This window comes from Orcinus orca, chromosome 7 (genome assembly GCF_937001465.1).
Source record: "Orcinus orca chromosome 7, mOrcOrc1.1, whole genome shotgun sequence".
NCBI classification, from domain to species: domain Eukaryota; kingdom Metazoa; phylum Chordata; class Mammalia; order Artiodactyla; family Delphinidae; genus Orcinus; species Orcinus orca.
In genome coordinates, this window is record NC_064565.1 from 116,504,917 (window position 1) to 116,519,398 (window position 14,482).

Genomic DNA, 14,482 nt, shown 5'->3' on the forward strand with positions numbered 1-14,482 from the left:
TGGGTATCTCTGCCTCGGGGTCTCCCACGAGGCTGCAAACAGTGCTGGCTGGGGCTGCAGCCTCATCTGAAGGCTCGCCTTGGGGAGAATGCCCTTCCAGTTCATGCGTGTGGCTGTGGACAAGATTCAGCTCTTCTCAGGCTGGAAGGAGGCCCAAGTTGCTTGCTGGCTGTCACCAGAAACCTCCCTCCATTCCTTCCATGGGGCCCCTCTGCTGGGCAGCAGCTGATCCCTCTCAGAGCCAGGGGTGAAAGCAAGTGAGGGGGGCGAGAGGCAAGCAAGACGGCAGTGCCACCCCACCGCTTTTGCCATATTTGTTTTCTTAAGATTTATTTATTTAATTTATTTTTTGCTCTGTCGGGTCTTAGTTGTGGCACGCAAGATCTTCATTGAAGCACAAGGGATCTTTCATTGCAGTGCTTGGGCTTCTCTCTAGTTGTGGTGTATGGGTTTTCTCTTCTCTAGTTGTGGCGCGAGGGCTCCAGGGTGCGTGGGCTCTGTAGTTGAGGCACGTGAGCTCATTAGTTGTGGCATGTGTGCTTAGTTGCCCCACGGCATGTGGCATCTTAGTTCCCTGCCCAGGGATCGAACTCACGTCCCCTGCACTGTAAGGTGGATTCTTTACCACTGGACTACCAGGGAAGTCCCCTGCCATATTCTTTTTATTCTTTTTTTTTTTTTGGTTGCACTGCGCAGCATGTGGGATCTTAGTTCCCCGACCAGGGACTGAACCTGTGCCCCCTGCAGTGGAAGCGCAGAGTCTTAACCACGGGTCCACCAGGGAAGTTCCCCATATATTTTTCTTTAGAAGTGAAGTTCTAGGTCTACATCACACTCAAAGGGAGGACATTACCAGAGGAAGAGGTGGGGTCAGCAGAGGCCATCTGGGAGGCTGCCTACCACAGACATAAACATCTTTTAATGTAATGTTTTGAGAAGGAGTTTGGTTTTCTATTGCCAACAAGTTAAATTCCCTGGTCCTGACGAGCTCATCAAAGTTGGAATCTGAGTGTCTCTGAACCTAATGTGGTACAGCACAATACCCACCAAAGAAAACAGGTGGCGGGTCTGCTTCCATGGCCCTGGGACTGATCACACAATCTGCTCTCTTTCCTTCCCCTCTTGAAATAGATTTTTTTTTGCGGTACGAGGGCCTCTCACTGTTGTGGCCTCTCTCGTTGCGGAGCACAGGCTCCGGACGCGCAGGCTCAGCGGCCATGGCTCACGGGCCCAGCCGCTCTGCGGCATGTGGGATCTTCCCGGACCGGGGCACGAACCTGCGTCCCCCGCATCGGCAGGCGGACTCTCAACCACTGCGCCACCAGGGAAGCCCTTGAAATAGATTTTAAAGCTGCTCCAACTGGGTTGCCTACAAAGCGTTTGTTCTACTGTGTGGAAACTTGTACTGGTTCTTTAAGTGTTTGTTCTGCTGTACTTCTCTAATAAAGGAGCACATCTTTTGTAAACAAAAACCACCTTTTGAAAACAAGCTTTAAATTGCTTAACATTTCACTTAAGAGCATTAAAGAAGACCCTTAATATAGGCAGACCCTTAATACAAGAAGGTCTTAATACACATAAGGCCTTGTCCCCAGAACTGCTACCTTCCCATCATTTCACGGGAGGCCTGGGGGCCAGGCATCAGGTCGCAGAGTCAGCAGCTGCTTCAAGGGATTATGACAGAGAAGGAGCATGACTGAGACTGTGGAGCCTCATACAATTAGGGTCAAATCCCAGAAGGAAGGGCAGCGTGAATTGCTTGTGGCCGGACCCCTCGGATTTCAGACAGACCTGGCCTGTGAAGGCTTACCATCTTGGGGCTGTGTCATCCACCCATGACGTTCAATGTCATGTGGCTATAGAGGTACTATATAGACTGTATTTAAAACCAGGAACAAAAGCAATTTCATTAAAAAAAGAATTAGTGCCTAAATTCTTAGCCTTCACATTCTACTTTTCTAAAATGAAGCCAGAAAACCACATGAATCTATATCAACATGTTTCTGTGCTTAAAAACACACAAGAATGTCAACCACCACAGAAGCGACTGTCAGGATAGATGTCCTACACTCACCTGCATTCGATGAACCAACGCCGGATCTCATCTTGGAGGTTCTCCTTGATGTCGGGACCTTCTATTAGTTTCAAGTCATCCTTGATTGTAACCAAGGCATCTCTGTATTCTTCCTCATGCTTTACCTGCACCTCATCCCGCAGGTGGCTCACCCTGTCAGCCTGGATTAATGCAGCACTGACTTCATTAAACAAAGGAGGCGGGTTCTGAAAATATAAGCCAAAAGGTTTGAGATCATAAAGGTTACAGAGCGGTGAAAAATTTTAGACAATAATGAAATATGTCAGTATCTTCAATGGTGTTCTACCAAAGACCCATTAAGAAATACAAACAGAACAACAGAATCAGATCTTGCAGGAGGGCTTGAAGGAGTAATTCACAACCATGGGGAGGAAGTATGGGATCACTCTGAACTATTTCCCAGAAACTGGTAATTAGCTTAAAAAATGCTTATTCGGTAAATCGTTCAAAAAATCATTCAAGTTACAGAAGGTAAAGTTTTCCAAATCTTCTTGGTTAGTGGGAGAGGAAAGAATACAGCATTAGAAAGTAAATGAAGCGAGAATTGATGAAAAGAGTTTGGGTGTTCTGATTTCAAGAAAAATGACACCAAAACCAACTCTGAAAACATCCCCTGTATTGTTAAGGACCCCCCAGAGCAGGAAATTCTCAGCTGACTCCAGACATTCACGCTATTACATCTTATTGTCAGAATGTTCTCTCTCCACATCTGCTGATCAGAAAGGCAACAGCGTCTAGCTGTAGAACGCCCACCAAATGCTCAGCACTGGTCCAGCAACATGTGGAGGGCTGTGGTCACCGAAAATACAAAGTCACTTTGGGACATAATTCCTGTTCTTTAGAACCGCTCAAGAAATGAGGTTGGCAGGATAAGAGTAATGTCCGTCACAAGAGGGAACCATGTCAAATGATCTATAAAAGTGCTACCTTGTGGGTTGGGATGGAAAGAACTAAAAGGGACTTGGAGAAGAAGAACACACATGGGAATCATAGGTATGAGCTAAAGATCCTGAGCTCTAAGGAGTTCAGAGATTCAGCCCAGGTAAGTTAGCAAATTAAGGACAAATTCAGTGGTGTGCTGGGGCCAGCCTGTAATGACTCATGAGATCCAGTTGAGAGATTTTCAGAAACTTTGCAAGCTTGCTGTTAGGCACAGTTATTTTTAAATGCTAAATTATATAAATTTAGGATTAAATTATGTTAACAACGCAAGTTACCGATACCAAAAACTCACTGCTTCATAATTATTTTTACTGGATTTTATTGTCATCTATGCTCTTGATGTCATTATGTCTGTTGTATCTCTAAGGTGAAAATACTGTAATAATGCTGTCACTTCTGTGCGTACCTTCCTGTGTTCATTCAGGTTAGCAGCTTGCAGTTGGCTATAGGAATACTTACACCGTCGAAATTAGCAAATGCTACAAACGAGGGCTTGATTTACTATTGTGATTTGATTGCATAGACTTAATAAAGTGGTAGAGAAAATAATAATGCAGATAAACATAAAAGTGTGTCGTGTCTGTGTCACCTACACTGTGCATAGCGCCCAAAACTGAGGAAATATTCTTCCAGAATCCAAAAACTATAGTCTGATTCAGCAAAGGATGGCTAGTATCAAGTAGGGAAAAGATGACAAGTGTTGGGCATGGATGTGGAGAAATCGAAACCCTTGTACACTGTCGGTGGGAATGTATACTGGTGCAGGCACTACAGAAAACACTATGGACGCTCCTCAGGAAACTAAAAATAGAACTACCATATGATCCAGCAATCCCACTTCTGGGTATATATCCAAAGGAAATGAAATCAAGATCTTAAAAAGATATCTGCACCCCCCTGTTCACTGCAGCATTATTCACAATAGCCAAGGTATGGATACAACCTAACTAAAGCCAGGGACCATTTTAAACCTGAAAATCCATATCCTTTTGTTACAAGGATTTTTTTGGTTACTGTTCCTTTACAATTTCCTTCCTCTGTTTTCTTAGTTCTTTTCTTCTCAGAACTCCTGCAATTTTCTTTACACGTATCCCTCATCCATCTCTTTGTCATTTTGCTATTTTCTAGGAGATTTTCTTAATTTTTTCTTTCAATTTTATTTTTTGAAGTTTCTATTATTATATTTGAACTCTTCAGCAGCACTTCAACTGTTCTTTGATTCTCCTGTTTTGCGGAATTTTGTTCTAATTTCTGGATTCGATAATCCTATTTTATTTCCATAAGGTTATTACTTTTAGAATTTTGTTATTTATGTTTTATTTTACTGCTCTTTTTTTTCTTCCAGTTTCTTTTCTGTTGGGTCTCTGTCTTTCCTAAGTGACTGGTGACCCTTGGTGGTTCACGCTTATTTAGGAGGGAGGCTCCCAGAGCTGTTTGGAACCTGTGTAGGGGAGTTGCTGACTGGTGAGGTCAGAGCTGCTTTATTGGAGGTATCTGAGTATCAGTACCCAAATGTCTTTCTTTTGAGCTGGTTTCTGCAGACAGAGATCCTCCCATCTGCTCCTGAAGAGGTGTAAGTGTGGCTGCTAGAGCCAAGCAGAGGGAGGGAGCTATTGGTCTCACTGTTCTCTCTCTTTTTTTTTACATCTTTATTGGAGTATAATTGCTTTACAATGGTGTGTTAGTTTCTGCCTTATAACAAAGTGAATCAGTTATACATATACATATGTTCCCATATCTCTTCCCTCTTGCGTCTCCCTCCCTCCCACCCTCCCTATCCCACCCCTCTAGGTGGTCACAAAGCACCGAGCTGATCTCCCTGTGCTATGCGGCTGCTTCCCACTAGCTATCTACCTTATGTTTGGTAGTGTATATATGTCCATGCTACTCTCTCACTTTATTCCAGCTTTCCCTTCCCCTGCCCCATGTCCTCAAGTCCGTTCTCTATATCTGCATCTTTATTCCTGCCCTGCCACTAGGTTCATCAGCACCGTTTTTTTAGATTCCATATATATGTGTTAGCATATGGTATTTGTTTTTTCTCTTTCTGACTTACTTCAATCTGTAGGACAGTTTCTAGGTCCATCCACATCTCTGCAAATGACACAATTTCATTCCTTTTTCTGGCTGAGTAATAGTCCATCGTGTGTATGCGGCACATCTTCTTTAACCAGTCATCTGTCGATGGACATGTAGGTTGTGAAGCATGTCCTTGAGTGTAACTTTCAGACTGGATATGGTCAGCCACAAATATTCTAAGTACCTGCATTTCTAAAATGTCCTCACTTGGCCCTTCCCACTTGAACGGCAGCTTAGTAGCTACCCTGGAGGATACTTCTGCTAATGGGCAGAGCTGCCAGCGACCAGCTTGTTGGAAATTTGATGATTGTTCCTTTGTAGGTAAAGCTATTCTGCTCTTATGATGCTTTACACGTCGTCTTTTCAAAGTTTATCAAAATGAATCTAGGTGTGAGCATTTCTTCATTCATCACGTTCTCCATTTAGTGGGTCCTTTCAATATAAAGAATTATGTCTTCTCCTCTGTAAATTTTCCTTCTATTATTTCTTTTTCTCCATTCTTCTCCCTGCAACAAATATTACATAAATGGCAGAGCACCCGATTGATCTGGCCTTTTCTCTTGTATTTTCCATCTCTCCTTTACTTGCTCGCACTATGTTACAGAAGACTTCTCTATCTTTACCTTTCACAATTAATTTGGCTTTCAGTTATGTCCATTTATTATTTGGATTTATTTAGAATTTTAGAGGGGTTATTATTGTTTTGCTTTTTAGGGCATGCTCTTATCTTCCCAAAATTCCTTCTTATTTTATATTTGCTCCTTTCTTGTTTTTAGTAGTCACTTTGTTCAGGGAAATTATTTTAGATGCAACACATCTTCAAATATACCAGTGAGGTTTTTTTTCCAAGTTCACGTTTTTCCTCAAAATTCTGAAAAGCAGTAAAAAAAAATATGGATTCCCAGTTCCATCCTGGGGGTGAGGAAGAAGTAAGACACTAGTAGTTTGGGAAAGTCTTCAAGTGATTCTGATAATATCCAGGTTTGAGGAAAAACTAACTGCTCTAGAAAAAGGTTTGGTAACCTATAGCACACGAGTCAAACCTGGCCCACTGCTTATTTTCGTAAGTAAAGTTTTATTGGAATGCAGCCATGCCCATTCATTTACATGCTGTCTATGGTGGCTTCCACACTACAACGGCCACACTGAATAGGTGGGACAGGGACCATGTGGCCTGCGAAGCCTAAAATGATGATGATAAAGACAAAGAAGAGGGACTGTTTCCTTAGTTTCTCTTTCTGATCTTTCGTTGTTAGTGTATAGGAATGCGAGAGATTTCTGTGCATTAATTTTGTATCCTGCGACATTACCAAATTCATTCATTAGCTCTAGTAGTTTTCTGGTGGCATCTTTAGGATTATCTATGTATAGTATCATGTCATCTGCAAACAGTGACAGCTTTACTTCTTCTTTTCCAAGTATTCCTTTTAGTTCTTCATCTTCTCTGATTGCCATGGCTAGGACTTCCAAAACTATGTTAACTAATAGTGGTGAGAGTGGACATCCTTGTCTTGTTCCTGACCTTAGAGGAAATGCTTTCAGTTTTTCACCACTGAGAATGATGTTTGCTCACCACTGAGAGTGAGTTTGTCACATATGGCCTTTATTATGTTGACGTAGGTTCCCTCTATGCCCACTTTCTGGAGAGTTTTTATCATAAATGGGTGTTGAATTTTGTCAAGAGCTTTTTCTGTATCTGTTGAGATGATCGTATGGTTTTTATTCTTCAATTTCTTAATACGGGGTATCACACTGATTGATTTGCATATATTGAAGAATCCTTGCATCCCTGGGATAAATCCCACTTGATCATGGTGTATGATCTTTTTAATGTGTTGCTGGACTCTGTTTGCTAGTATTTTGTTGAGGATTTTTGCATCTATGTTCATCAGTGATATTGGTCTGTAATTTTCTTTTTTTGTAGTATCTTTGTCTGGTTTTGGTATCAGGGTGATGGTGGCCTTGTAGAATGAGTTTGGCACTGTTCCTTCCTCTGCAATTTTTTGGAAGAGTTTGAGAAGGATGGGTGTTAGCTCTTCTCTAAATGTTTGATAGAATTCACCTGTGAAGCCATCTGGTCCTGGACTTTTGTTTGCTGGAAGATTTTTAATCAGTCTCAATTTCAGTGCTTGTGATTGGTCTGTTTATATTTTCTATTTCTTCCTAGTTCAGTCTCAGAAGGTTATGTTTTTCTAAGAATTCGTCCATTTCTTCCAGGTTGTCCATTTTATTGGCACATAGTTGCTTGTAGTAATCTCTCATGAGCCTTTGTATTTCTGCAGTGTCAGTTGTTACTTCTCCTTTTTCGTTTCTAATTCTACTGATTTTTGAGTCTTCTCCCTTTTTTTCTTGATGAGTCTGGCTAATGGTTTATCAATTTTGTTTATCTTCTCAAAGAACCAGCTTTTAGTTTTATTGATCTTTGCTATTGTTTTCTTTGTTTCTATTTATTTCTGCTCTGATCTTTATGATTTCTTTTCTTCTACTAACTTTGGGTTTTGTTTGTTCTTCTTTCTCTAGTTCCTTTAGGTGTAAGGTTAGATTGTTTATTTGAGATTTTTCTTGTTTCTTAAAGTAGGATTGTATTGCTATAAACTTCCGTCTTAGAACTGCTTTTGCTGCATCCCATAGGTTTTGTATTGTTGTGTTTTTGTTGTCATTTGTCTCTAGGTATTTTTTGATTTCCTCTTTGATTTCTTCAGTGATCTCTTGGTTATTTAGTAATGTATTGTTTAGTCTCCATGTGTTTGTGTTTTTTACATTTTTTCCCCTGTAATTTATTTCTAATCTCATAGCGTTGGGTTGGAAAAGATGCTAGATACAATTTCAATTTCCTAAGGCTTGATTTATGACCTATGGTCAACTAATCTATGACAAAGGAGGCAAGGATATACAATGGAGAAAACACAGTCTCTTCAACACGTGGTGCTGGGAAAATTGGACAGCTGCATGTAAAAGAATGAAATTAGAACACTCCCTAACACCATACACAAAAATAAACTCAAAATGGATTAAAGACCTAAATATAAGACGAGACACTATAAAACTCTTAGAGGAAAGCATAGGAAGAACACTCTTTGACATGATTCACAGCAAGATCTTTTTTGACCCACCTCCTAAAGTAATGGAAATAAAAACAAAAATATACAAATAGGACCTAATGAAACTTAAAAGCTTTTGCACAGCAAAGGAAACTATAAACAAGACAAAAAGACAACCCTCAGAATGGGAGAAAATATTTGCAAACAAATCAATGGACAAAGGATTAATCTCCAAAATATATAAACAGCTCATGCAGCTCAATATTAAAAAAACAAACAACCCACCCAATCAAAACAGGGGTAGAAGACCTAAATAGACTTTTCTCCAAAGAAGACATACAGATGGCCAAGAAGCACATGAAAAGCTGCTCAACATCACTAATTATTAGAGAAATGCAAATTATTAGAGAAAACAATGAGGTATCACCTCACACCGGTTAGAATGGGCGTCATCAGAAAATCTACAAACAACAAATGCTGGAGAAGGTGTGGAGAAAAGGGAACCCTCCTGCACTGTTGGTGGGAATGTGACCATTGTTTTGGTTTGTGACTTCTCTACTTGAATCCACAATTGAGATGCTGTCAGAATACAGCATCCACTTAATGACATAAAGCCAGGGGAAAAAAAATGAAAAGAAAATCACACATATAATACTTGATAAAAATATGCATTAGAATGTGTAACAAACTAAGCAAATTGTCTAAGTTTAGTATAATGAGAACGTGAGAATGTACAACTCTTGATAGGGAAAAACCGCTAAAATGACTTTGAAAGTGGATCTAGAATGAGAATTAGAGAATCATTTTAAAGAACAATGTTAAAAGCCAGTGATCTAAATTGACTCAAGATGTAAGTGCTCAAAGCCATGACTTTATATTATCTACTTGGTGTCAAAATAAAGAGATAAGAAATCCCTTTATTTAATCATTTAAAGAAATATCCAATTCTCATATTTTTCAGGAAATGTCTTACATTCCTAGTGTTATGAAATAGAAGTTTATAACTAACACAGAGATTTTTATCTGATCTCTCCAATGACTACCCTGAAGTCCATTGTTTTCGTGAAGATGTTCAAATGCATCTCTGCTACAAATGACCCAAATTTCTTTGTCTCTGATGAATGTGTAAAATTGTCTTGAAGTCTTGCTTTAATATTATGATTTTTTATCAGTGAATCATATGAAATCCCCCCCACTACATTGTTCTTATGGTAAATCATAGCATATTTTTTTCATAGATTCACACATACAAACTATATTTGAGCTGGGCCTTTTCCCCTTTGAATCCCTAAAAGTGAATTAATGAGTAGGCAACTCTGACTGGTGTCCTGGCAAAGCTCTACACAGTGTTCAGCCAACTTCATAACACGTCCATGGTCTACGAGTGAAACAGAAGTCTCCCAGCGCTCATCAGATTTTTTGTAATTGGCATGGCACTCTGTCCCACACCTTCTTTCTCTACATTTCTTTACTGATGTTACATCCATCTTTTGAGACAGAAGTAAGGACCTGATTATCCCATTGAACAGATGGGGACTGAGGTCCATCACTTAATGACTCTCCCAAGCCATCCTATGTGAATGAAGAAGCTGGCAATAAGGTTTCTGGATTCCTCCGGGTCTGTGTTTCTCCTATTACACCACGCTGGGCTGTTAATATGTGTGTATTCATGCGTGTTGCTTGAGATAGACTTTCTCTGACAAAAATACATTTGGGGTCATTTGTAGCTTCTTTCGCTAGTTGCTTTTGAATTTAAAGGTTATAATATATGTAGATTCTTATGTTAATGAGTAGCTTTTCCTTTGGGCTACAACATCTTTTTCCTGTTTAGCAACTTTGTTCACATGGCATTCAAATTTGTTAACTCACCGCATAGACAGCAACTCATTGAAAAATAAATTATGAATATTAAAGGGAAATAGAGAACACAATAATATACTATATACGGAAATACATCAGCTGTAGAATAATGCATCTTAATGAAGGCTTCCCATGTGAATAAACCATTATATTTACAAGCTTTCCACAGTTAATGACCCAGAACTGGTTAACGAAACCTAAGTTTATAGCAAGGTCCTCTGTCAGCAAAAATATACATATTAATAATTGATGTTGCTGTAAAAATAGGACATAAGATGATGACTCCTGGGTTTGTGGAGAAATAGGACTCTGTGGTCCATTAACTTAAAATGCTTATCTAATGTTTGATGGGCTTTGCCTTTAAAAATCCTTGGTCAAATTAGTAAGATAAAATGGACATTTGTCCAAATGACAATCTGTTCAATTTATCAGTCACAAATCCCCTTGCAAATAAGTGATTTAATGCTGGCAACTTCCTGGAGGAGCTCATGGTCTTGGGGGTATTGTGGTCACTTAAGGCGTGGATGGAGCAGTGAGGGGAAGGGAGAGGGTCTATTCCAACAAATGACCGCTGTGGTCGGTGCAGAGATTAATCAGCTCCATGCAGCCCCCGGCAGGTCATCATTAGGGAGCACTCAGAGCCGCCCCATCAGCCCATGGGCTCACGCCACACGCTTCCTGCGCTAATTTTACACGTGGAATGCCTCATGCTGTGGAGTAAACTGCTCTTCGGTTGGTCCGTTTTAAGATCGTGTGCATGTGGGTGCGTGTGCATGGAAGTTCCTTGGTTTATAAAAATAAGCTCTTCTGTTTCACCATTTCATTTCACAGTAATATATCTATACTTGTATATCTGTGTTTATATAAACACATCTACTCAGAAAGAAGAACCCAGCAAGAAGAAGTGAAAAAAAGTTGTGGGGAGAGTCAGGGCTGATGGTTTTCTTTTCTTTTTTAATTTTTAAAAATTTATTTATTTAATTTTTGGCTGTGTTGGGTCTTCATTGCTGCAGGCGGGTTTCCTCTAGTTGCGGCGAGTGGGGGCTATTCTTCATTGCGGTGTGCGGGCTTCTCATTGCGGTGGCTTCTCTTGTTGTGGAGCATGGGCTCTAGGCCCGTGGGCTTCAGTAGTTGCAGCATGCGGGCTCAGTAGTTGTGGCTCGTCGGCTCTAGAGTGCAGGCTCAGTAGTTGTGGTGCACGGGCTTAGTTGCTCCATGGCATGTGGGATCTTCCCGGACCAGGGATCGAACCCATGTCCCCTGCATTGGCAGGAGGATTCTTAACCACTGCACCACCAGGGAAGCCCGCTGATGGTTTTCTTTTGCCCTCTGCTCATACTACAGTTACGGTAAATCTTTATTTTAGGATGCCACAACTTCAAGTGGGTGCAAAACAATTAAAAATAGAGCAATTTCTAGTCCGTTAAGTCTACTTTCTGGAAACTTGTAGTAGTTTTAAGATTTGCTTAATTAAGAGCTGGAATAGAACTGTATAGTTAAGCCTGTAATTGATTAGTGGTGGGAGCTAAATTTGCTACTTTTGTGTCCTACATTCTTTAAAAATGTTTTAAAATAAACACTTCCATGGCACTTAAAGTTTGCGAGACACTATTTTAACTGGTTTACAAATATTAACTAATTTGTTCCTCATAATAAGTAGCCTTATGTATGAGTACCATTACTATCTTCATTTTATATATGCAGAAACTGAGGCACAGAGAGGTCAAAGAACTTGTCCAGGGTCACACAGCCAGGAAGTGGCAGACTGGAGCTTTGACCCGAAGCATGTACCTCCAGAATCTCTGCTCTTACCCTGTATATGCTTTCTTGTATCTTTTCACTGATAGTTTTCTTCTGGCTTAAAATAGTTTGTCTGAAAATGGTTTTTATGGGTACTATAGATCACACTTCTCAAAAATATACATTTGTAATTTTAATGGATATTGCTAAGCTGCCTTGCAAAGAGGTTGCAGGATTGCTTTACTCTTCCCCCCAACAGTGTACGACAGAGCCCTTTTTCCCACACCTTGTCAACATTGTGACCTTAACCATTTTGATCTTGGCCAACTTAAATAGATTAAAAATGACAATTTAATAAGCATTTTTAAATCATGAGTGATGTGAGCATTTACACCCACGATTATAAGCCATTTCAAAAAATAACAATGAACACTTACCTAGTGCTCACAGGGTGCAGTGTGTCAGACACTATTTTAAATGCTTTACAGATACCAATTTCTTTAATACTTAACACACATCTTTGCCTGGGTGCTAGCACTATCTCCATTTTGCATATGTGGAAATCGAGGCACCAGGAAGCCAAGACACCACCCCAGTTCACCCTGCAAGTAAATGGTGGAATCAGAGTCTGAACCCAGGCAGGCTGGCTCCAGAGTTCCTGGCCTTAACCATTCTTCTATGCTGCAGTAAAGGACTTTGTAATGGGCCCTAATCTGAGATGAATAAGGGCAAATGTCCTGCCCTAGAGTAGGGATCAAAGAATCCTGGGATCAGGTGACTAAAGGAAGAGAATTGTTTTGCTCATTGAGTTTCTGACGACCTGGGGACCCAGGGCAAGAATAAAGCAGAATAAGAATAACAATAAATACTTCCCAGAAATAAACCCATGCACACATGGTCAGTTAATCTACGACAAAGGAGGCACAAACATACAATGGAGAAAAGACAGTCACTTCAACAAATGGTGGTGGGAAAACTGGACAGCTACATGCAAAAAAGTGAAACTGGACCCCTATCTCACACCATATACAAGAATAAATTAGGGACTTCCCTGGTGGTGCAGTGGTTAAGAATCTGCCTGCCAATGCAGGGGACATGGGTTCGGTCCAGGAAGATCCCACATGCCACAGAGCAACTAAACCTGTGTGCCACAACTACTGAAGTGGGCACACCTAGAGCCCGTGCTCCACAACAAGAGAAGCCACCGCAGTGAGAAGCCCGCGCACTGCAATGAAGAGCAGCCCCTGCTTGACACAACTAGAGAAAGCCTGTGCACAGCAACGAAGAACCAACACAGCCAAAAAGATAAAAAAATTAAAAAAAAAATAAACAGTTTTAAAAAAAAGAATAAATTAAAAATGTATTAAAGACTTTAATGTAAGGCCTGAAACCATAAAACTCCTAGAAGAAAACATAAGGCAGTAAACTCTTTGACATCAATCTGAATATTATTTTGGACTTCTCTCTGCAGGCAAGGGCAACAAAAGCAAAAATAAACAAATGGGACTACATGCTTTTGCACAGCAAAGGAAACTATCAACAGAACTAAAAGGCCACCTACTGAATGGGAGAAAATACTTGCAACTTATTTATCTGATAAAGGGTTAATATTCGAAATATATAAAGAACTTACACAATTTAATGTCAAAAAACAAACAGCCCAATTAAAAAATGAGCAGATGACATAAACAGGCCTTTTTCCAAAGAAGACATACAGACGGCCAACAGAGACACATGAAAAGATGCTCAACATCACTAATCGTCAGGGAAATGAAAATCAAAACCACAATGAGACACCACCTCACACCTGTCAGACTGGCGATTATCAAAAAGCCAAAAAAAAAAAAAAAAATAACAAGTGTTGGTGAGGATATGGAGCAAAGGGAACACTTTTACACTGCTGGAATGTAAACTGGTGCAGCCACTATGGAAAACAGTGTGTAGATTCCTCAAAAAATTAAAAATAGAACTACCATACAATCCAGCAATCCCACTTCTGGGTATTTATCTGAAGAAAACAAAAACACTCACTTGAAAAGATACATGTTCACTGAAGCATTATTTATGATAGCTGACATATGGAAGCAACCTAAGTGTCCATCCATAGATGAATGAATAAAGAAGATGAATAAATGAATATATATATAATACACAACACACACACACACACACACACAGGAATATTACTCAGCCATAAAAAAGAATGAAATCTTGCCATTTGTGGCAACATGGATGGGCCTGGAGGGTGTTATGCTAAGTGAAATAGGTCAGACAGAGAAACACAAACACCATATGATGTCACTTATGTGTGGAATCTAAAAATCGATACACATGGACATCAAACCAAAACCGAAACAGACTCACTGTTACAGAGAACAAAGTGGTTGCCAGAGGGGAGAGGGGGACTGGGCGGGGGAGGGGGGGTGGATGCCAGAAGAAGTAGGTGAAAGGGATTAAGAGAAACAAACTTCCAGTCATAAAATAAATAAGTCACAGGAGTGAAACGCACAGCTTAGGGGATGTAGTCAATAATATTGTAATAACTTTGTGGGGTGACCATTTCAAAATGTACATAAACGTCAAATCACTATGATATATACCTGAAACTAATATGATCCTGCATGACAATTATACTTCAATAAAAAATACTTACAATCAAACTAAAGGTTCCCAGTTAACTAGACTGTAAGATCTCATTTAACAGAAAAGAAAACGGTGAGTTTTC

General features: G+C 40.1%; 1 protein-coding gene across 1 annotated transcript in view; it reads right to left on the reverse strand.

Annotated features, from left to right (window-relative positions):
* IQCA1 (IQ motif containing with AAA domain 1) overlaps positions 1 to 14,482 on the reverse strand; it is a 170,513-nt gene that overhangs the window by 129,718 nt on the left and 26,313 nt on the right. Inside the window, exon 6 of the mRNA XM_004262558.3 lies at positions 2,075 to 2,280. Coding sequence (XP_004262606.1) covers positions 2,075 to 2,280 — 206 coding nt within the window. The remainder of the gene's footprint in view (positions 1 to 2,074; positions 2,281 to 14,482) is intronic.